Raw genomic sequence first — 24463 nt, forward strand, 5'->3', positions numbered from 1 at the left:
GCCCACAGATCAGGATTGAATTTCAAATCCTGTATTTTAAAGCCTTTCACTACATTACACCAACCATCCCATTTCCTATATTTTCTCATAATTCCCAAGCAACCTCTTTCACCTGGGGATGACACCAGAAATTTGCATAAGCAAAAGAAAAAAAAAATCAGTAAGGGTCTGCATTAGTCAGTATAGGTGCTGTTACACTATGAGAGCAACTCCCAATTTTCAATGGCCCAATCAGCACAAGTTGTTATTGTTGGGTCTTTGTTGCTACACGTGGGCTTTCTCTAGTTGTGGCGAGCGGGTGCTACTCTTTGTTGTAGTGTGCAGGCTTCTCATTGCGGTAGCTTCTCTTGCTGCGGAGCATGGGCTCTAGACGTGTGGGCTTCAGTAGTTGTGGCGCACAGGCTCAGTAGTTGTGGCGCACGGGCTTAGTTGCTCTGAGGCATGTGGGATCTTTCCGGACCAAGGCTCGAACCCATGTCCCCTGCATTGGCAGGTGGATTCTTAACCACTGCACCACCAGGGAAGCCCCAAAAGTTGTTTTTCTCACTTATGCTGTGTGTCCTTCCCAGGTCAGCTTTGCTGCACATGGTCTTTGTTCTGGGACAGAGGCAGATGGATCAGTCTCTATTCTGAATGTTGCTGGTCATCAGGGCAGCAGGAAAGGAAATCATAGTGAAGCACTCTGACTCAAACCTTGCAGCTTGACTCAAAGCTTCCACCTGGAGGTGGCTCATCCAGCCACTCCCATTTCACTGACTAATGCAAATCACATAACCAATCCTGCTGTCGAGGGACTTGGGGAAGTAAAATCGACTCACCCCCTCCCTTCCCCCGGAGACACAGGAAATGTTTAGGATCAATAATATGGTCGCTTTACCCTTTCTTGGGTAAACTTTCTTGGGTAAATTCTCACTCTACCACTCTCAAACTACTGAGCTTCTGTATTTCCTCTTCTTTAAAATGGGGACAACCACCTCGTAGTTTTGCTCTAATGAGTAAGTGAAAACATTTGCCAAGGGTCTATCATGTTCCTAATCACACAAGAAACGCTCAATTAATATTACCCACTCCCCACCACTCTCCACCCAGCACTGGGGTTTCTTGATCATTCTCATTCAGCCCATTAGGCACAGAGTAGGTCAATAAGTTCACAACTTGAAATCAAATAATTGCTTCTTAAATACCATGTTTGTACCCAGAGTTTCAGGATCCTTCAGGTTGCAAATCTTGGCTGCTCTTTCCTACTCACCAGTTTCCTTTCATTCTATGATTCCAAAAGATGCTGCTTACTCACAGGAAGAGAGGAGATCTCCTCTGCTCCACTGTACTTGAACATCTTCTGACTCACTCTTCCCAGCACCACCCAAGTTTCATCTTCACCATTGCTTGTACATAATGTAAGGACTTTATTTAATCTATGCATTTGTTCATGTTTGTTCAGCTGCCTCCATGCTGTTGTGTCTTTCATTATGCTTTTAATTAGCTCGGTTGATTCTGAGAGTGGAGGTAAGCCAAGGTTTGAGCCAGGTAGTTACAAGGAAGATGGATGGGAGGGGGTGTTGGGGAGGTAGGTGGTATGAGTGCACTAGTGCAAATTCATTGCCAGAGCTATGAAAAAAATTTAGGCTTCTGCCTTCTATTGGGGAGAAATAGTCTAAGTTACCCCTTTCTTGTGAGAATGATTAAGCAGTAGAGTGTTTGGGAAGGATCACATTTTGCCTTACTGATAAAATCTGAGGTTAACTCCAAGCTCCTAGAGGGCAGGAACTCAATTTATGGATGGTTTACGTAGAGAGATATAGTCTAGATTCATCAGTTAGTTCTTTTCATCAGCCACTAGTGTTTAATGACCACTTATAAGACTGTAATTTCTGTGGCCTCTACTTTTCTCATACCCACCCAACCTCTTTGCACAGGCTTTCCTCCTGTACCCCAAATTTTCTTTCTTTACTCCCAGGCCTGCTTCTGTCTCTATGGCAAACTCCTACTTATTTAGTCAGACTTAGCCTTAACTTTACCTTTAAGAGTGAAGCTTTCTTTGGTGTCCCCATCCCCATCCAATCTGACAGAGTTAAGCCTTGCTTTTTTTTTTGTTCCCATGGCACAAGTACAAATCTCTACAAATTACACAGGCATTAACTTTTGACATCTCTGTTTTTCCAGAAGGCTAGGAGCCCATTGAAGGTGGGAAATTTATTTATCCCCTTTTGATTCCCTAGTGTTTAGCCCAACACCTGGTATAGAGTCGTTGTTTGATAAATGATTCTTGAATGCTTTTTAACTATGCAGAGTGACCAACTCCTAACACCCAAGTGTTATCATTAAATAGCAGTTAGTGGTGCTGAGAGCTTCCCAGTGGCCTCTGTATTTTTAGAAAATCTAATACATGAAATATCAAGTATTATATAAAGATACCCAGGGAACTTGGAAGGCTCCTTCAGGGCTGGGAATGATAGGAAGGGCTGTCTCATGTTTTTCTCTCTCCCCTTTGCAGGTCTTGGCTCATTTTAAATTCATTTCTCATTTTCTGCTTTCCTCTTACCATAAATAAAGAGGGAGAAAGGGTCGGGTGAAGCCTCATTTGTCTAAAGGCGGCTGTGGGTCATGTGAAGTGTTGAACACCCCACTGCTGATGCACAGCCAATGCCGAATCAAGGTTTTGTAGGGCTATCGCAGTCCAGTTTGGGACTGTGTTTCTTTTAGGGAATTTATAATACAGGCGAGGCTGGGAAAAGATTGCAAACAACACAAAACAATAAAACTTCTATCTCATTGCTTTGAGCAATCTATTTCTCTTAAGGATCTGTCCCCTGAGTTGGATACCATTGTCTCTTTTGCAGGCTCACCTGCTCCACACTCTCCCTCCCAGACCACTCTCATCTCCGGAGACTATGAACTACTCTTCTGTGCTGACGCTCGACCTTGTCCATAATGATGATTGTCTTTGGCGGCCTTTATTTTACGGCAGCCTGTGCCTGATCTCTTTTGCTACATAGCTATGATTATAGTTCCTATTTAATAGGCCAGGAAATGGAGACTAAGAGAAACTAAATAACTTGACGTAGGCACACAGGAAGTAAGATGTAAAACGTGAGATTGAACCCAAGTCTGTCTTCTCAATCTGAGCTTTAAGCTTTTCCTGCCCATCCCCAACCCCGCCCCCGCTGTTCCAGAATCCCCCTTGCTTCTATGGCCCTTACAACTTTTTTAGGGGCGGTGGGAGGCGGGGTACTCCTCAGCCTTTGACATTCTGGGGCTTGTGATTCTTTCATTCTCAAAGACTGCTGATCCCAAGCCCCTGGCAGCTATCCAGAAATGTCTTTCTACTCTCTTATTCCATCATCGGCTAACTCCACTCAAGTGGCTCAGAGAGATTCCTGGTTTGGGACTTTGATAACCTTGATTCCCAGTCTCAGGTTAAAACCTGGTGACTGTTGGCCTCAGTTTCTTCTTCTGGCAAATAGGTATAGTCTCAGTTTTGCCCATCTCCTTAAATGCATGACCCAGACTGTCCTTTAGTACCCTTCTGCTTATAGCACCACTCAGATGATAGTGGGCTTTGAGACCTAAAGGGCTGAGAAGAAGACAAGTGTTACCTGTGTTATAAAGGATCCACCCAGTGGCCCAACAAAGAACCAGGAACTTCCAATTCCCTTGGCAACTCGGTAGAAAAGGGAAATTCTACCCTTCTGTCAGGCAAGCTGGCAAGGGTGGCCACTTCTATCTCCCTTATCACAGTGTACTGTAATTATCCATTTGCTTCCCGCTAGACTGTGAGTTCTTAAAGTATAGAGACTGTATCTCATTTATCCTACTGACTGCTACCAGCCTGGTCCAAGCCATCATCCTGCACCTAACTAATGGAGCCTCTGGCTTCCACCAATGTCCATACACCATCTACTCTTAGCACACAGCCAGGGTGATCTTTTGAAAGCACGAATCGGATCATATCACTCCTCTGTTTGAAGCCCTGTGGTGGTTCCTCTTTAGCCAAGATCCTTACAATGGCCTACAAGACCCCACTCTCTGACCTTATCTCCTATTCCTCTCTCATTTGCTTACCCGGCACCAGTTGTCCTGGCCTCCACTATTTTTAACACTTCCAGGAATACTTTCACTTCAGGGCCTTTCCACTAGCTGTTCCTTCTGCCTGGGACACTCTTTCCCATACAACGCATGGCTCACTCCCTCACCTCTTTCAAGTTGCTCATTAAAGTCACCTTATGAATTGGGCTCTGCCTGATGGCTCTATTTAAAATCCCATTCTGTAAAACTGGAATTGGAATAGCTGTTATGAATCTACCTTCATTTCTCTTCCACTAAGTCTTCTTTGCTACCCCTATTACTTTGCTCTGAGTCTAGATTTTTTTGGATAACTGCCCCCTCTTTTCCTCTAAATATTTTCCTTTCTTCCTTCCTTTTGCTCCAGTGCAGATCTAAGGCCATTCACCTATATTAATGCATGAGTTTACTTGACGAAAGAGGTGAGGTGTACTGAAACAGAAAAATATGTGTTCTCAGCTGAGGAGAAGCTGGAAAGGGAGTTGGACTCAGAAGACATTAGGTTTGAGTCCCGGCTCAAGTTTTTAGCCCTCTCAGCTTCAATTTCATCAGCTGTAAAAATGAACACAGGAGTCCTACCTTAGGGACCTGGTGAAAGCACTGAATGAGAGGTCAAGTGAAAGCACCTGGCATGTGGCCTCTACTAGCTGCAGAAGGTTGGCTTATTCTCCACTGAAACCCCAGCACCTAACACATGGTTCAGTTGAAGTAAATGAACACATTATTGATGAAGCAATGGTTGATGTTAAAAAAAAATCCCACCCCCCTACCTCCAGTTTTCCTCATACCTCTTACCCTGGTCTATTTTTTTCTCCCATAGCACTGAACACCTTCTATCACACCAAATTCTTTTCTTGTTACGTTTATCATCTTTCTCTCCATACTCAGATGATAGCTCTAAGAGGGAAGGGTATTTCCACCCTGCCCCACTCTTCTATTCACTGATCCAACCCAAACACTAAAATAGTGTCTGACAACCTTAGTAGCGATCAGCAAATATTTGTTGGATGAATGAGTGAATGAATCTTTTAATATTCAGAATCTTGCTGGAGTCTTATGTAGAAAAGGAATATAGGAGTACTTTGAATCCTCAGTGCCTAGAAATGCTTGGTAAATGGCAGGTGTTCAATGTTTGCTGAAGCCATTGGGTACTCAGCTCTTTACCAGAGGTCTTCATCTATCTATATGAGACTACATCAAAAGAGGTTCCCAAGGTCAATTCACTCAGGCCTCTCCTTTTCATCTCGTCCAATCAACCTAGTATTCATCTAACAAATTATCTGAGTTTCCAAATATTGAGTACCTATTATGAGTTCAAAAGCATGCTTGGTGCTATATGTGACTAACGCGAAAGAAGCAACAGCAAGTAATAAGTCTGAATGTAATTAAATGTGAAATTACAGGGAAGCTCTGCAGTGCTGATACTTTAGAGAAAGAATCAGTGAAGACGGACTAGAATTAAATTCCAAAGTTCACAAGTCGCCCAACTACCCTTCTAAGCGCTCCACCTGTTGACAGCAAGGACCATAACCTGGGCAGCAGCTTTAGAATCAGAAGGTCTTTCAGTTACAAATCCTTTGTTTTAAGGAGTAGGAAACCAAGGCTAGGTACGGGAGAGGCCTCGGAAGAGATGGGTCTAGAACCCGGGACTTGTGACGTTCTGGAAGAAGTGTCCTGAAGGCCCAAGGTGCCTTTGTGGGGGTCGTAGAATCCGTGGTGCCCAGTCTTCCGGAGAGGCTAAGGTGCCTATCGCTAAGGTGAGGTGGAGGAGGTTAGCGGAGAGGTCACAAGGCGCCATTTCCGCGGAGGACGGGACTCTGGAATCCCTGGGCAGGATCCCAGGCAGAGGTCCCTGCTGTCCTCAACTAAAGAGCCGCCCCCGCCGCCCTCCCTCCCCGGCCGCCACTCTGAGGAGCAGAGACCTGGTCCAAGCCATCACCCCCGCCCCAAGTCGCTCGGAGGTGCCGGCGGCTGGCTGATACCCGCAGCACAGAACCAAGGCCCCGGGAGTCCCAGGGCACTACTTGTTCCAGCGGAAGGATCACAAGCGCGTTGCCACGACTGTGACCGCGGAGGAGTCGTGACGCCGCTGACGCCGTGCCGGTGGCGCAGCGACGTCGCAGAAGGCGGGGGCGGGGGCGGCGGCGGCGGCGGCGGCGGGGGCGGGAGGGGGAGCGGGTTGGGAAGTAGTTCCGGGTGCGCGGCCCCGGATGTTGGCTGCTCCCGCTGCCGCCGCCGCTCTCGGCGCTGCTCCGGGCCTCGGCCGCTCGCACCAGGCACCGTTGGGACGTTTCCCGGGGGGCGGAGACGCACACAGCGGCCGGGGGCTCGGCCGGGCCGTACCGGCCTGCGCAGCCTGAGGTGAGCGCCCGCTGCCGGGGTGGTCGGGCCGGGACGGCGGGCGAGGAGGCGGGGCCGGGGCATCTCCCGGGACGGAGGTAGGGGCTGCTCTCCTCGAGACGCCGTCTCCCTCCTCACAGCCGCGGTCGCGTCGCGGGGCCGGCGGCGGGCGGGGCGGGGCAGGGGGCCCGGGCCCAGGCTGAGGCCTGGCGGGCGGCGAGGGCTGTGTCGCTCCCTCCCCCGCGGCGCTTCTCAGCTGCTGCTGCTCCTCAGCGGGGAAGCGGCGGCTCCGCACCTCCCGCCCCTCCCCCAGGCGGGGCCCGGGGGAGCCAGACTGAGTTCCCGGGGGCGTAGAGTCCGAGGACAGTGGCCGTCTTCCTTCCGTGACCTGCCTCTGGCCTGGACTAGCCTCCTTTCCCGGCACGATGCAGCTTCTTCCTTTCAAGCTCCGGGGTGCTTTTCGGCCGGCGAGGCGGCCAGTATCTCGCGCATCGGGGGTGCCCTTCGGGGTGAGGAGGCCCGTGCGGGGGCCTGCGTTCCCACCCATCCTGTCGCCGTGTCCTTTACCGGCATTGGGCAGAGGCAGCCGTTCCATGCGGACGTGTTGCTGTCCTGTGTGTGTTGCATCCTGCCCACGTGGTAGGGTGTCCCCCCCCCCCCTCCATTTTTGCAGCTAGTGAGGAGGGAGGTTAAAGCGGGGTGGTTTTTACTCTGATTTCCTCCGGGTGGCGTGGAAGGTGTTAGGGTCATTTTGCTTTGCCGAGGCGTACTGTTGGTCAGCTGGAAGAAACAAGACTTGTAGTCTCTGAAATTGAGACCAGTAGGGGACTTGGTTTCATTGACATCTTCCTTCTCTTCCTTTAGCTCTTGTTCTTTTCTTTACCATTTAATCCTAAAGAGAGAATAATATGCTTTAGCTGCTGATGCATTGAGGTGCATAGTTTTCACTTCTCCATTTTACTTTTTGTGTGTATGATTGGCGAAGCGTTTTCTTTTCTGTGTTGTGCAATCCACGTCTCAGTTGTTCCTAGTTGGATTCCTGAATGAGCTGAGTTGGGCTGGCCAGGGAGTTAGAGATTGGTGGGCATCTTCCTTGTCTTTTCCTAACATTTACTTTATTTTTTCCTTCTGTTTTGTTTGCCAGTGAAGCAGGCGTGCATGTCATGGATGTGTTACATGCATAGCTCTTTATTTGCAAGGCAGCACTAGGTAGTTTCACTGAGTCACTCATTTCGTGGGAGCTCTTTTATTTCACTTTTCCTCTCTTTCTGTTGAGTATCATTGCACTCTCTGGTTTTTGAAACTGTTTTTGAAACGTGTTTTGAGTAGTTTCTTTCCTTAATGTCTCTTCCAGGTTAAGGTTTCCATCTTCCTGTGTTTTGCTCTTTTGTGACCACAGATTGCTCCCTTAACTGGGAGCAGGACACGGCAGCAGTGAGAGAAGCCTTGTATTCCTCCTAGACTTTAGCAGATATTTATAGAAAAGCAATAACTCCTCTCTGTTTTTCTCTTTGGGTAGTATCTAGAGATTTGATTGAATTTTTTAGATATCTGTTTTCTTTTTGTGTTCTTGGAGTTAAGGTGAATCATTTTCTTGGTTTTGTGCTGCTGAAGGTGCTGGGGTCTTCCTCATGCTTTTATTAGGTTTTTTTTTTGGATGGGGTCAGGACATGTTTATTTTGGCTCTTTTTGATTCATTAGTTTGGTGAAATGAAAAATCCTCGTATTTTGAAGTCACTTTTTAGATTCCAAAATGGCCAGTTCTCACTTTTTCTTGGTTTTTCACATGTGCATTCTCTTTAAGTGTATGTTTGTTTTTTCTTTTATCTGGTACAATTGTTAGTATATTCTCTTTCTAGGTATGTAAAATAAAAATATTTAAATACAGATTCTGTCCGCCCTCACCATGGTAAGTATGGGTGGGGCAGTGGAAAATAGAGAATGCTGTTCTGATACATTCTGAGGCATATTTATTTAGTTAAGTCAGCATTTGTGTACTTCTGCAAAATACAGTGCTACGTGTGAAGTGGTCTGTATGAAGAGACACAAGGAATAAAATATGTGGTCTCTTCACACTTCTGTTGGGGAAACAACATGTAACATGCATCATTCGTAATTCCAAGCAACATCAAGCTCCTGGTTGGGATAACAGTGCAGCCAAAGTCAAAGGTATAAGTGAGATTTGGAAAATTTGGAATTTTCAAAGGGCAAGAGATGTATTTAGTTAAGGGGTATTTGCAAAGACATAGACGTGGCAATGTACAAAAGATATTGAGCAGTTTGACTGGCATAGGGAATCTGTATTGGTGAATAAGAATAAATGAGTTTAGGCTTGGTGAGTGTGTATTGGTGGAGGACCTTATTAAGGATATAGGGTTTAATTTGATGGGGTACCACAGTGGGTTCTAAAGATTGAGAGTAAGATGATGCATATTGTTCCTGAGGAAGGTTTTCATAATTAGTTGAATGTCCTGGAGTAGGAAGACTGACTAGAAGGCTCTTGGAGAATTTTAGGAACAAGATGATGAGAGTCTGAGATAAAATGGTGATGTTTGGAATAAAATAATAGCTAGCATTTATTGAGTACTGTATGCCAGGCACAATGTTCTAAGGTATTCACATGTATTTAACTCATAAAATCTTCATAATAAGGTCTTATTATTCCTATGAAGAAACCGAGTTACAGAAAGGTTAAGTAACTTGCCCTAAATCCTATAGAGAGTAAGCAGCAGAGCCAGGATTTGAACCCAGGCAGTCTTGCCTTTGAGCCTATGCATTTAATCTTTATATTGTCCTATGAAAGGGTGTATAGAATATATAAGAGGATGTATGTTTGAGTAAAAATTAATTTGAACTTAGTGATGATTGAATGTGTGCCAAGGGAAGAGAGCAAATTAAACATTAAAAGATTAAAGCCTAGAATCCTGGGAGAATGGCTGATAATGATGAGGAAATTAGGAAAGCATCACTGTGAAGATAAATGAGCTAAGGTGGGTTATGGTCAGCACTTCGATTGTATTCAATCAAGTTTTCAATAAAAGGCTAGTCTTCTGCAACTCCCGATAGCCTTTTCTCCTTGCTGGTTTTGCTCTGGAAATGCAGGCTAGTTTAATATTAATCTAAGCACAACAATTAGAAAAACAGATCTATTCAAAAGAAAAAATATATAGGAATTATTTTGGTTGAGTCATACCACTGCTTCCCAACCTTAGTGAAGATAAGATTTGAATAGAGGAATCCTGTAGTATATCACTATAAGATGAACAGAGATGCAATGTAGATTGTGCACTTACCAGGACTGTATTTGGTAGTAAAAAAAAAATATGTGAGTAGATGAGTGTTGGGAGGTTAGTAGCATGATGGCGAGAGAACTTTGAGGTTTGGAACTGTGGGTGACATTATAGGCTAATAGGTAAAGCATTCTGAGAAGAACCAGGAAGTACATCAGTGCCACAGAAGCCAAGGATAGGAAGGATAGTGTGGTAGACAGTATCAGATGTAGTCTCAAAGTTCAGAAACAATCATCATGATGAAAAGACTATTGAACCAGGAGGTGATTTATAACCTTAGAATTTTGAAAGGAAGGATAAGAAGAGATGCCAGATTTGCTTTCCGCAGAAGGCTTTGTAGAGATTTTGTGGTCTGGTGTGGTAATTCTTAGTATTTTCTCCTATTGCTTCCTCCAGTCCCATTCTTGTCCACATGTCCAAGCTACTCAAATATCAGAAAACTCACTTTTTTTCTTAAAAAAAAAAAGAAACGTGTTCTAAAGCCAGTGATTTAATACTTTCTCTCACACTTTTTATTCTTTTTTTAAACAGTTTTACTGAGATAATTCACATACTATACAATTCACCCATTTAAAGTGTACATACAGTTCAGTGATTTTTAGTATATTCACCAAATTGTGCAGCCGTCACCACAATCATCATCCCAAAAGAGAAAGTCTGTAACCATTAACAGTCACTCTCCATTTCCCCCTCATTCCCCAGTCCTAGGCAACCACTAATGTACTTACCATCTCTGTAGATTTGCCTATTCTGAACATTTTGTATAAATGGAATCATACAACATGTGGTCTTTTGTGTCTGGCTTTTTTCACTTAGCATAGTGTTTCAAGGGTTATCCATTTTTGTAGTATGTATCAGTATGTCATTCCTTTTTATTGTTGAATATTCCATTGTATGGCTCTACTACCTTAAGTATCTACTTATCAGTTGATGGACATTGGGGTTTCTTACTCTTTTAAAAATCCTCCCTATCTTCATTTTAATCTTCACCCTGCCAACTCCATCCCTCTCATGGCTTGTCTTTTAGATTATAACCTCTACTATGCATTCTGCTAGGCACTGGGGATATAAAGATGAGTATGACATGGCTTTTGAACATTCATATGGTGTGTTTATGGTTTACATATGTTTTCTCATGTGTTATCTATTTTATCATGCAACAACCCTGTGATGTAGGCAAAGCGTTTTTTAAGATGAGTAATTTTGAAGTTTAGATTAGGTGACTTGCCCAAGATTGCCCAGTTAAGTCAGTGTTGGAGCAATTAGATCATCTTAGTGCATGCCCATTGCTCTTTCCACTTCTCTATGCTGCTATTCTAACTTAAAGGAGCCTCTTGTGAATTCCTGGAGAATTAGAGAGTTGGAAAATCCCCTTGCTTAGGGAATCAGTAACTTGTAATGTTTGATCTTCAGGACATAAAATGAGATTTTTTCTTACTTCGTTCTGTCACTTGTTTGTGATTTAGATAAGTCATTTCATATTTCTGCCTTTCTTTGAGAACTTTACTGGGGATTAATGTGATGATGGTGATAGTGGTAGTGGTAATAATAATAGCTAACATTTTCTGAGGCCTTAGGATGGGCTCGAAAGTGTTCTAACTGTTTTTCATTTATTATTCATATAATCCTCACAACAACTCTAAAAGGTAGGTTTTTTTGTTATCAAAAATTTACAGATGAGGATACAGGCATAGAGAGGTTAAGTAACTTGCCTAAGGGTATGTAGCTAGGGATGGAAAGAACCAGGATTTGAACCCCTGCAGTCTATTTTCAGAACTCAGTGACTCTTAATCACTGTACTGTTAACTGTGTTATGAATTAATAGAGGGTATTATTTCAAGTAAGGGTATGACCAGAATATGAAGATTGGATATTGAATGTAGTTGGGGAAACAAACAGCAAAATTAAGTTGACATTGCATCCACATTTCTTTTAAATATCAATCTAACACTTCAGTGTACAGAGATACGTGTTGTGTAGGCATCCAGGTACATTTTTTTTCTGTTTATCCCTGCTAATAGCCTCTCAACTCAGAAACTGCATTATTTTCAGTGCTCTTCACTGTCAGCTTTGTTAGTCATTAGCTTTCCACATTGTCGCTATTCAGAAACCTTGGCTTAGGACAGCTGAAGCTTACTTTAACCTCTCCTGAGCCTCCCTTTAACTGTGAATCTTTGTTTTCCATTTTGAACAGTTAGCCTTTCAGTCCTAGATGGAGGTACTCTTTACCTCCTCCACCCCAAAACTCAGAAAACACCACAGAGGCATTTTATAACAACGGTCAAAAAATTTGACCGTCTTATTTGGCATAACTGGATTTTAGTGCACAAATAACAAGAACCAAAGCACAGTGTTTTGGTTAAAGAGATTGACTTATACTGAAATTGGAAAAGGCATCTGCTATACAGGATTTTGGATTTAATAGAATTTGTTATAACCAGATCCACTGAGCATTATTACTGTGAGTCATCTGCTGGGACATGGAAATAGCTTTGTTATATGGAACCCGATGTATTTATATTTATAACAATGGCATTCTACTTATTTTAAGTAATCTTTTGTAGTTACGTACCTTGGCTGCTATTTTACTTGGTATATCAGCTGATAACCTGAGAATGCAATGTCTTTCAAAGTGGTTATTACTTTTCTGTAGAATTGAGACAAAACAACAAATGGAGAGCAAATGAGACTCATATATGGTGTCAAACTTTAATGCTGTAACAACAGAAAATACTGGGTAAGTATGAATATGATATAAGCTAATTAGGACCATTTTCAATAAGAACTCTTTGGCACCATTAAGTTTAGTTTCTAGTAATTACTAAACTACTTTGGTTGCTCTAAGAATTTTACTGTAAATCTAAAGTGATTTCATTTTGGTATAATCAGACCTACATTAACACTGCTCTGTCTGACTTATTTCCCATCAACAGGTCTGTTGTGGGATGCAATAAGAGAAACTTGTTAGAACATAGTCCTAGAAAACTCTTCTGAGTTGAATGCTAACAATTTGGAGATGGGCAAAGTCCTTGGGTGGAAGTGTTTAGAGAGAGTCTAGAAACCTGGCATGTTGACTGTCTTTGTTTGGGCTGCTGTAACAAAATGCCACAGATTGGGTAACTTATAAACAACAGAAATTTATTGCTCATCGTTTTGGAGGCTGGAAAGTCTTAAGATCAAGTGCCAGCATGGTCACCTTCTGGTGAGGGTCCCCTTCTTGGGTCATAATTGGCACTTTCTTGCTGTGTCCTCACATAGTGGAAGGGGCAAGGGATCCCTCCTGGATCTTTTATAAGAGGCTAGTCCTATTCATGAAGGCTCTGCCCTCATGATCTAACTACCTCCCAAAGACCCCACGTCCTAATATCGTCATCTTTGGGGGTTAGGATTTCAACATACAAATTTTGGAGGGACACAAACATTTAAACTGTAGCATTGGCTATTTTTTCATTATTTTCAAATAATATATATGTCATGGATTCCATTGAAGACTTGACTGACTATCCTAGGATGACCCTGTGTGTGAAGGAGACTTTATCTAGTAACTTAGTTTTAGCTAAAGTTTTTACCTGGAGTACAAAGCTAAAACGTGTAAATGAATTCTACCTAGATGGAGTCCTGCCCAGTGGTATAGTGGTGTCAAGGATATAAGACTGATCTTCTGATTGATTGGTAAAGTGTGGTGCCAGTGTCACCTTATTAAACATTTCAGAAGTTGGAATTGGCTTTTTCTACGGCTGAGACCTGGCCTTACTGTGAAACATAGATTTATGAGAGCATGGATGAAGGGAGGAAGACTGCTAGAACTCATTAATAACAATTTCAAATTCTGTTTGCTTACAGAGAGATGGGATTGGGAGGGGTGCAGTATGGTAGAAAGAAGTTATTAATATCCTAGACTTTGGCTGGTGTGTATATGGGTGCTTATTAAATTATTAAAAAGAACTAAAAAGTTTCTGTGGCTTGTCTGTAGAACTTTGGGAAATTAATTACAGACACAACAGTCAAATATGCTGCAGTCAGGAGCAGGTTGACTCTTCTGAATGAAGATGGAGCAGACTGTCATGGCAGGAGATAAACCATATATGGCATCAGTTTTTGCTAGTGTGGTTGGGTCTGTGAATCCGTGACATGCTTTACTTGTCTACCCTGTGTAAGGACCTGTTGATGGTATTGTCTCACGTGTATATGTAGATAGTAATCACCATCAGAAATGGCGTCTTTGTGTATCAGGGAAGTCATGTTTTATGTCTGTTATAGGGCATGTGTGCGTTGGAAAGATTTCCACCTTAATTTGAATAATACTTTATGAAAAGCTTTTTCTCTGATCTATTAGAAAAACAGTCCTGTGATATAGGTAAGGCAATAATATTCGTATTCCTGTTGATAAATGGAGAAAATGAGATACAAGCTAAGATTGACTTAGTGTCACTTAGTTATTTAATAGAGCAGAGACAGGAGCCTAGATCCTGCATTCTGTCTCTAGTCTTGTACTTTTTAGTAGAAAGCTGACAAGGTTTTTTTTTTTAAACTTACATTGCGTTCTTATTTATTCATTGATTGATTGCTGCACGTGGGCTTTCTCTAGTTGTGGTGAGCGGGGGCTGCTCTTCCTTGTGGTGTGCGGGCTTCTCACTGGTGGCTTCTCTTGTTGTAGAGCACAGGCTCTAGGTACGCGGGTTTCAGTAGTTGTGGCACGTGGGCTCAGTAGTTGTGGCTCATGGGCTTTAGAGCGCAGGCTCCATAGTTGTGGCGCACAGGCTTAGTTGCTCTGTGGCATGTGGGATCTTCCCGGACCAGGGCTCAAACCCATGTCTCCTGCATTGGCAGGCGGATTCTTAACCACTGCGCCCCCATGGAAGCCCAGCTGACAAGGTTTTTATGCAGCACACGCTTGGATTTCTGAGGTAGAAATTAAAGTTTAAGAACCCCAAAGGACCTGGGCTCCTTGGAGCATTGTCTTGTGATAATGTCAGACTAGGGTACATACAACTGTTGAGAGCAGCTTCTTCCTTTGTTAAATTTGGGTCCATTTCCAGTAATTGGATGTATTTTTACTTGAACTTGCATTCTTTGTGAATTCTGGAAGTGAGGAGATGGAATCAGAAGGGAAACTTTTAAGGATTACTAAATAGCAGATTTGGTCTTATTATTATGAAAGTATACATCTATAAAAATATAGAGAATGAGGAATTGTATCTGGAACATTTAGAGATTGAGGGTGCTTGGGTTACTGCCATAGTGCGAACATATTGTTTTTTGCCGATGGGCAGGAAGAGTGACAGTATATAAAGAACTTATAACTACACAGAAAAAAAGACTGGGAAAGAAAGCATCACGTTGGGTAGTCTTTATTTTCACCTTTGAACCTGTTTATATTTTCTATAAGTTCTCTACAGTGAGCATATATCATTTTTATAGTCTTCTGTTTTCTAGTCTTTAAAAAATAAACATGTATGATTTTTATGGTTCAAATGAGAATTTGGAAAAATGTGAATCGTAGCACTTTTGAAGAGTAGTTTAAACACTGGTGCTATCAAAGTATTTTGCTTTTTAGGCAGTTATGTTAATAAATCAGTTTGATAAATTATTTGATTATAATCTGATAGGTCAGGTTGTGGGTGTATTAAGTGTTTTGGGTTTTTCTTTGTAGAAATTGGTCATTTAGCTCTGGTGGTCAATAAATTAATTTTAGTCCCCCAGAAGCAACCAGGAACTTAGGTTTACATATAGTAATTACTTATCAATAAATGACCTAAAAGTAGCACTCTGACTTATAGTGAAAACTGGATTTAAGAACCTACTCATCTGCTTTAATTTCCTTGGCAGATTTCTAATAAGAAAAACCAAATTGTCATTGATTCTTTAAGGTACTTGTTTTCATCCGGGGACATTGGACTCAATTTCTCTCATTCATTTGCTCATTTATTCACCATGTGTTATGTCCTGGGAACTGTACTAAATGCTGGGGACACAAGTAACTGATAGGGTCCCTGCCATCAAGGACTACAGCTTTTGGTTTGGGAGAGACATCAGAAGAGAGATCCTAGGCATATGGAGAGACCCATTTTTTCTGTTTTTCTAGTTTTTAACTAAAAAGCAGCATGGCTAGCTTGTTTGAAGAATTTAATGCTTTTGGTGGTGTGGTTAGATGGCTTTAAGAGGAGCTGATGGTTTCATAATTATTTTTCTGACTCCAAAATATTGAAAATCCTTGATCTAGAGAATTGCCTTATCTAAGGAGCGTTGTTTACTGAGGTAGATGACCCAGGCGTTTATATTTATATCCGATTTGCTTTGGGAGCATAATTAAGAAACCTGTGTTGATTCTTCTAGGATGGAGACAGTGTCTTTTGTTGTCTTTTATTCTCTCTACTGTTGATCCTTGAACAACAAGGGTTTGAACTGCACAGGACCACTTGTAGGAGGATACTTTTCTATTGTGACTATGACAGTACTACACGGTCCATGGTTTGAATCTGCCGATGCGGAGGAACTGCAGATATGGAGGGGCAACTGTAAGTTATACTCGGGTAAACCCCCATGTTGTTCCAGGATCAACTGTACTAGTAAATGGAAGGATATTTCATATTTGAGCTTTACTTTAAGAATATTAACATCGATGCATTGTATCAAAAGTTACCTTTTGTCTAATATATATATGTATGTATGTCTATATATGTAATATATAGATATATAGTAGTTCCTAACATCTTAAGAGTTAATCTTTTATTCAGGCCAGCGAGATATCCCACTAAAACACTTGAGAAGGAGTCATTCGCCTACTCTTAGAACACCTGTAGTCACCGATAGCCGTAAGGTAGCCTGTTTGTTGTTAGCTCTAATTGGGGCAAAATTTGCTTGTAACTTCATCTCTTTTTCCTAGTCCTTCTCTGCAGAACATTAGACACCTAGTTTGCCTTCTTTGACAAGATAACTCTAAATATATGAATGCGATTGTTCATTCAGCAAATATTTTGTCAGCACCTACATATGCAAAACATGGTCCGGGGCATTGTGAGAGATCCAAAGGTAATTAAGAGGCATAGTCTCTTCTCAGAGAACTGATACAGAGAAAGTCATGGGTTTGTTGAAAAGAGTGGTTTTGCTTATGATGATCAGGAAACTTCTTGGAAACAATAATGTTTGAATTAAGATTAGTGATGGGGTCGACTAGGCTGACTGCATAATCAAAAACCTAGAGATGAGGAAGAACAATGCAAGTTAGAGGAGTAGCAAGAGGCCCAGCCTGGCTGTTTGACAAACTATCCTCAAGGATATTGAAAATGTTCATTGTTTATTCTCAGCGCCTGGAGGAGTGTTCGTAAATAATAGGTGCTCAGTAAATATTTGTTGAATGAATGAATGGTTACATTTGGGAAATACTGAACAACTTCTTGAAGAGTGATAAAGCGCTTTAGGATATTGAACACTTTGATAAGTCCCTTAGAGAGAAAAAAAATACTTGACTCAAACTTACTTGATTATGGAATGCCTGTTAACAGCTCTGGAAAATATTACACTGAGTCTCTACGGTAGAGGAGACAGGGAATGCTGGAAAGTGTTTTCTTCAAGCTAAACACACCCATTTTCTTCATTCTGTACTTGACATTTGGCTTCTAAACTCTTCACTAGGCTGATTTCCCTCCCTGCAAGCATTCTAGCTCATAAGTGTTCTTAAAACGTGGTACTCAAACAGAACACAATACTCCAGTTGTGAGCTAACCAGTGAAGAGTGAATGGGACTGCTACCCTCGTTGATCTGGATACTGTTCTTCTAATGAACCCTAAGACTGTGTTTTCGTTTTAGCAGCTGAGTCACTGTCTTGGCTCATATTCAGTTCTCATATTAATTTACAAGAAGTTCTTTGAGTAGATTCTCTGATTTCCTATTAGTAGAGCTAACACATGAATGCCCATTTTTTTTCTGATTGAGTCTAGGTTGTTTTCTCAGAAGTACTAGTGATTCTTAAGTTTCCTGAAATCTGAGAAAGAAAAGAAAAAGAATTAGTTGTACAATGCTGGAGTAACATAAAAGTCCATCACTGCTGAGTATACTCAAAACTAGATAAAATATAATGAATCCCTCTATACCCATTACAGATTTAATAATTATTAAGCTGTTTGCTGTATATGCCTCAACTATCTTTTGCTTAAGTGTTTTAAAGAAAATCATAGGCATTGTCTTTTCACCCCTACAAACATCAGTATGCATCTCTAAAAAGTATAGACATTTCTTACATAACCATATGCCATTATTGTAGCTAACGAAATTAACAATATTTCCTACTAGTGTTATCACAATATCCAGTTCATAATAAATGTGTCCTTGACTATTTGTGTCTTTTTACAGTCGGTTTTTAATTGAATCAGGATTCAGACAAGGTCTACGCATTACATCTAGTTGTTACGTTTGTTGTCTCTTTTAGCCTAACACAGTTCCCCCCTTACTTTTTGGCATAATTTCATTGTGTCCACTTCTTTGACCTGTCCTGTCTCTATACCAAGTTGTGTTACTGTTTCTTTTGAAATAGCCCTAAGAGTTTTCCTTCATTTACAGGAATTCAGCAAACATTTTGGACTGTTATGTACAAAACATGTCCTAGGCATTATGGGAGGTAGAAAGGTTAATTTGACATGTGCCTGGCCTACTAGGAGGCCTGCAATCCAGTGGCAGAGACAGGTACATACAGAAACAATACGAAAGAGATTATTTGCCTTCGGATGGGTCATGCCTTGATTATATATCCTCCCATATATTTTCCTGGAAAATGCTGCTAGTGGTATCTTCTTAGTACATTACTTCAGGCATGTCCTGATCAGGAACCCACAGTTGATTGCCTTTTGAATCAATCCAAACTATACTGTTTTGGGCCTGGCACTCAATGCTCCACTAATTCCCACCTTTAGTGGAACGTGGAACTTCTCAAGACACAAATATCCTTTTTTGGACCAAATTTATATTGTCATGTAGAATTTTCATTTCTCAAACAAGATTATAGATATTTTGAGAGCAAAAATCTTGTCTTCTTTTTCTGTATAATATTGGAAAGCTTAATAATTAACTTTTGGAGAGTCCTGGCACATATGCCAGTAGGGCTGTTCTTCCTGCCTACTACCTTTCCAGAGACAGAGCTTCTGCCAGTTAGAAGTAAATAATCCAGGGGCTTCCCTGGTGACGCAGTGGTTAAGAATCTGCCTGCCAACGCAGGGGACACGGGTTCGAGTCCTGGTCCGGGAAGATCCCACATGCCGTGGAGCAACTAAGCCCGTGCGCCACAACTATTGAGCCTGCGCTCTAGAGCCCGCGAGCCACAACTACTGAAGCCCGCAAGCCACAACTACTGAAGCCCGCGTGCCTAGAGCCTATGCTCCACAACAGTAGAAGCCACCGCAATAAGAAGCCTGTGCACCACAAAGAAGAGTAGCCCCTGCTCGCCGCAACCAGAGAAAGCCCACATGCAGCAACGAAGGCCCAACGCAGCCAAAAATTAAAAATAAATAAAATAAAAGTAAATAATCCAGTTCTGGGTCTCTTCTTTTACCCCAAAAGCCTCCTTAAAAATAGAAAAAAGCCCATTCAGTGGTCTGAATCACATAATGGCAGATACATGGTTTGGATGTTGCCACTTCCCCATCACCATGTCCATGGCAAACTACTAATTTCTTGTTTTTAGACATGACCTTCGCAGTGTAGCACTTCAGGCAGCTACTACCTATCGAGTATAATTGGCAAATGATATGAAACCTTTCTGCTATCCTTCTCCTAAACCAATAGTTCCTGAATTAAGCTGTGTATCAGAATCACCTGATACTTGTAATGAATAGATTTCCTAGGTTTTGCTCTAGACTGTTGAATTAGGATTTCCAGGAATTGGATAGAAATGATTCTTATAAAGTTGGCCATGGTTTGTAGACTTGCTTTGAGGACCAGGCAGGTAATTTTAATTTTGTTAAACAGCTCTAGGAGTGGAGACTATAGCTGCCCATCTTTTTAGGTGTATAGCATCTCATTCCTCTGACAACCAATATGTTGTTCTGACATGTTCAATTTATTTTATTATTTTTTAAATTAATTTATTTTTGGCTGCGTTGGTTATGCTTTGCTGTGTGCGGGCTTTCTCTAGCTGCGGTGAGCGGGGGCTACTCTTCATTGTGGTGCGCAGGCTTCTCCTCTTGGTGGCTTCTTTTGTTGCGGATCACGGCTCTAGGCGCACAGCCTTCAGTAGTTGTGGCTCACGGGCTCTAGAGCGCAGACTCAGTAGTTGCGGTGCATGGGCTTAGTTGCTCCGCGGCATGTGGGATCTTCCCGGACCAGGGATCGAACCCATGTTGCCTGCATTGGCAGGTGGATTCTTAACCACTGCACTACCAGGGAAATCCCTGATATGTTCAATTTACATTTCAGAGATATGGTAGGATCTCTTGCTTTGAATTATACCAGGCAAAGCACATGCATCAAATGCCCAAGATAAAGATATGGGATCCAGAGAGGTGGCATCTTGGTTTTCTAAATATAACTGAGCTTAAATTTAAAGCCTCAGAACCCTTCAGCCCTCTGGAAACTTATTCTTTCTCTGTTTAGTGAATACCTTTAAAACTTTAAAATGGAAGAGTTCAACATTTTTGGAGTAAACAGTCTTTTGAATTTTTCATACTTCATGTATATTCATTAAAGATGATTTAAACATATAATGTGATTTAACTTCATACACCTTTGTTAGATTTTCCATAAAAGTACACCTACAAGTTGGGGAAATGTTCTTTATTAGACCACATGATTTGATTTTGAGACTGGAAATTGTGGTTAAGTTATTGAGCATAGTAGAGAGACTGAAGTTTCAGGACTATCCAGTGAGTTAATGACAGACCCAGAAATAGAATCCTGTGTTATTTGCTTGGGTTATGATTTGGTTTGAAGAGGGTGGCCTGTGATCTGCTTACATAAATTTCAGGAAGTTAGGTTTGGGGTTTGGAAGAAGTTACAGCTCTGTGATGTTTGGCCAAGAAGCTCCCCTCACCCACATTTACCACCTGTTTTATTGACAGCAATCCTAAACTATGGAGGGTGAAGAGACAGTTCAGCCTTACACTTCCTACTCCTACAGGAACAGTCTTATAAAGCTGAAGCTGATTGTTGGTTGGCATGCTTTTTTCATCTTCTGTTATAAGAGAATAACAACACCTGGCCCTAGTGTTGTTTTTAGGAAGAGAGGGTTATAACCTAAGTAGTTGATATATAGTGTTAGAGTGGTTTCCTATAGAATTTTTTCAGGGTATATAGAGGTGTATACATAAGTGTATCTTCATTAAACATGTTTAATTAATAAACAGTATGGTTTGGAAATGGTGGAGCCCACCAGAAAACAAACTTTCTTGAACCACTAATGGTTCAAGGGGTTATAGATTTCAAAATAATTGCTATAGTAGAGTTGCTTTCTGGTGAAGTCATTACTTTTACTCTCCCCTTTTCCATTTTGTGGGGTGCGGGGGGCGCTCATATGGCACTAGTGAAGCAGCAGCTTACAGAACAAGAGAACATTTTGTGTGTGATGGTTCTTAAACTTGCTCTTTTAAAAAAACCAAAGGAACCCCCCCAGCTTTATTGAGATAAAATTCACATACCATATAATTCACCTGTTTAAGGTGTAAAATTCAATGGTTTTTTTTTATTTAGTTTTGGCTGCGTTGGGTCTTTGTTGCTGAGCGTGGGGGCTATTCTTCGTTGCAGTGCACAGGCTTCTCATTGTGGTGGCTTCTCTTGTTGCAGAGCACGGGCTCTAGAGCACAGGCTCAGTAGTTGTGGTGCACGGGCCCAGCTGCTCTGCAGCATGTGGAATCTTCCTGGACCAGGGCTCGAACCCATGTCCCCTGCGTTGGCAGGCGGATTCTTAACCACTGTGCCAGCAGGGAAGCCCCAATGTTTTTTTTTTTAACATATTCATAGGGTTGTGTAATCATTGCTGCAGTCTAATTATAGAATGTTTTCCTCTCCCTCTAAAAGAAACCCCACACTCATTAGCAGTCAATCCACTTTACCTGCCTCCCCAGCCCTATGAAACTACTAATCTAACTACTAATCCATAATCTAACTATTAATATAAATTTGTTTTGGACATTTGATATAAATGGAATCGTGTAATGTGTAGTTTTGTTACTGACTTCTTTCACTTAGCATGTTTTCAAGGGTCGTATATGTTGTAGCACGTACCATTCCTTTTTATTGCCAAATAATATTCTGCTGTATGGTTATAACATCTTATTTATCCATTCGTCAAGTTACTGGGCATTTGGATTGTTTCCACTATTGCTATTATGATTTTTTGCTGCTGTGAACGTTCGTGTACAGATTTTTCTGTGGAGGTATGTTTTCGTTTCTTGGGTATATTCCCTGGGAGTGGAATGGCTGTGTCATATGATTACTCTATGTTTAACTTTTTGACAAACTGCCAAGCTGTTTTCCAAAGTGGCTGCACTGTTTTACGTTTTTCACTATCAATGTATGAGGGCTTCAGTTTCTTCACATCTTTGCAACCTTTGTTATTATCTGTTGTTTTGATTATAGCCATCCTAGCTGGTGTGAAGTGGTATCTCGTTATTTCGATTTGCATTTCCCTAATAACTAATGACGTTGAACATCTTTTCATATCTTATTGGACATTTTAATATCTTCTTTGTAGAAATGTGTATTCAAATCTCTGCCCCCTTTTTTTTTTTTTTTTTTTTTTTTGCAGTCAAATGCTCTTCCTCTGTGCTGTATCTCCAAATCTTTGCCCATTTATAAGTTGGGTTGTCTTTTTATTATTGAGTTGTAAGGGTCCTTTATATATTCTGGATACCTAACTTGCTTTTCTAACTGTGAATTTGTCTGAAATTACTTGCTTGGAGGCAGAGAGAAGTAATGGATACAAAGACTACATTAAAAAAAATCTGGTGAGTTTTCAGTTAGATTTTAGTTGTTCTTATTTTACGTTTATTCTCTTTTTCCAACTCTTGAGGACCCTGGTTTATTCATTCATTGAACAAATATGGCTGCAGACTGTATACCAGGATTTGGGGATATAACAGAGAATGAAACAGAAACTTTTATCTGCATTCTAGTGGGAGAGAAACAGATAGTGAAACAAAAGTCATATCAAATCATATCAGATGATGACGAGCTATGAAGAATAAAACAGGATAATGGGGATATACTGTGATGAGCTTTCTAGCATATTCTTCACCTTTCCTGATTTCTTAATCTGTTCCTCTCTGCTCTGTTTGACCTTTTTTGCGTTTTCTGTTTATTTTCATTGTATGTAGTTTGTGGCTAAACTTTTACTTCACTCTCTCTCCTTATTCTTAACACCCTTGCAGTCTAATTTTTGCTTTCACTAGTCCACAAGATCCACCCTCTATAGTAATAATGATCTTCTATTAAAAGCCAGTATTGTCTTTTCAGTTTATGTCCATCTTAATCTGTGTGTAGCACTATTGCCTTTCTATCCATTAAATCACTTGCTGCAACCTCCAGTACAGTTTTCTCAAGTTTTTTTTTTTTTTAACTGGTTCGTCTTCTCTAAATCTGTTAGAGTTCTCCAAATTTAAGTTTTGGCCTCTCTTCTCCCTCTAACATTACCATGGTGAATTGATCATTCTCACATGATTTTTTGCTTTCTGAGAGCATGTGACTCTTGAGTTCTCACTTTCTAGCTATAGCTGCATCACTGCCTTCAGGTTTAACTAGTGAAGCTGCAGTGGACAGCTTGATTGCTACTCACTCAGCAGGATTCTTTTCCCTTTATGCCTTCCTCTGACAGATTTTTCCTGTTTAGGCTGATTAAGACACGGGTTATTTCCATGACTGCTTTAATGATTACCTGTGACTAATGGTATAACAATTCACAGTGTTCAGTCAAGGAACCTGATTCAGAGGGGTTGTTCCTTCATGGGTGCTAGTGAATTTTTTACTTTCAGGTCTTTTGAAAGAGCTAAATTCCGAAGTTAGAAAAAGAAGGAATAATCTCTTGACCTCTAGTGCTTATAGTATTCATTTTCAACAAAGTTTTAATTCTTACTTTTTCTTTTTCTTTTTTTTTTGCGGTACGTGGGCCTCTCACTGTTGTGGACTCTCCCGTTGCGGAGCACAGGCTCCGGACACTCAGGCTCAGCGGCCATGGCTCACGGGCCCAGCCGCTCCGCTGCATGTGGGATCTTCCCGGACCGGGGCACGAACCCGCGCCCCCTGTATCGGCAGGTGGACTCTCAACCACTGGGCCACCAGGGAAGCCCTAATTCCTACTTTTATCTGATATGGTGTTGCTTTCATTCAAGCTACTGTCACAGTAACTGAGGCATGAATTTTTCCTTTTAACAGTATTCCCAAGGTCACAATTGAGATTCTCAGTTGGGTTCTTGATGCAAGGTCATGAATGTTGCAAGTTCTTTGTAAACTATAAAGCATATCTGTGTGGTGGGAGAGAGGAGAGAAGGGCTCATAAGAATTACTTGGGAGCTTTTTCAGAATTCTTAGTCCCATTTCACCTCCTCCTCCCAGATAATGTATTGTTATATACCTGTTAGTTAAACATCTGCTTCCTAAATGTGAATAGTTTGTAACTCATTTTAATGTACACATGAAGACTGCTTATATTAAAAGGAATTCCATATTCTTTCTGTTGGTGATGGGATATACTGCAGTAGTTTTTCTTGTAGCATACCCATCAGTGAATGACTGGTTTTTACTCCCTGTCCTCTGGTGGTGTCATGCTATGCAAAGTTTCTTGTATGTT

General features: G+C 41.4%; 1 protein-coding gene and 1 long non-coding RNA gene across 7 annotated transcripts in view; one reads left to right on the forward strand and one right to left on the reverse strand.

Annotated features, from left to right (window-relative positions):
* The window catches only part of LOC125961419 (uncharacterized), a 208657-nt gene that overhangs the window by 36677 nt on the left and 147517 nt on the right, over window positions 1-24463 (reverse strand). The window lies entirely within an intron of this gene.
* The window catches only part of FOXJ3 (forkhead box J3), a 130821-nt gene continuing 112641 nt past the window's right edge, over window positions 6284-24463 (forward strand). For 4 of the 6 annotated variants that reach the window (XM_012531833.3, XM_033421976.2, XM_033421975.2 and 1 more), the window contains exon 1: window positions 6284-6423. Coding sequence is in view for 1 of the 6 variants with exons in the window: in XM_049699140.1 (XP_049555097.1) it covers window positions 12389-12429 (41 nt within the window). In the remaining 5 variants the exon portion in view is untranslated. Of the gene's footprint in view, window positions 6424-12373; window positions 12430-24463 lie in introns of those variants that run through there. The other 2 variants (XM_049699140.1, XM_033421973.2) reach the window with 2 other exon arrangements.

This window comes from Orcinus orca, chromosome 1 (assembly GCF_937001465.1).
Source record: "Orcinus orca chromosome 1, mOrcOrc1.1, whole genome shotgun sequence".
Taxonomy (NCBI): domain Eukaryota; kingdom Metazoa; phylum Chordata; class Mammalia; order Artiodactyla; family Delphinidae; genus Orcinus; species Orcinus orca.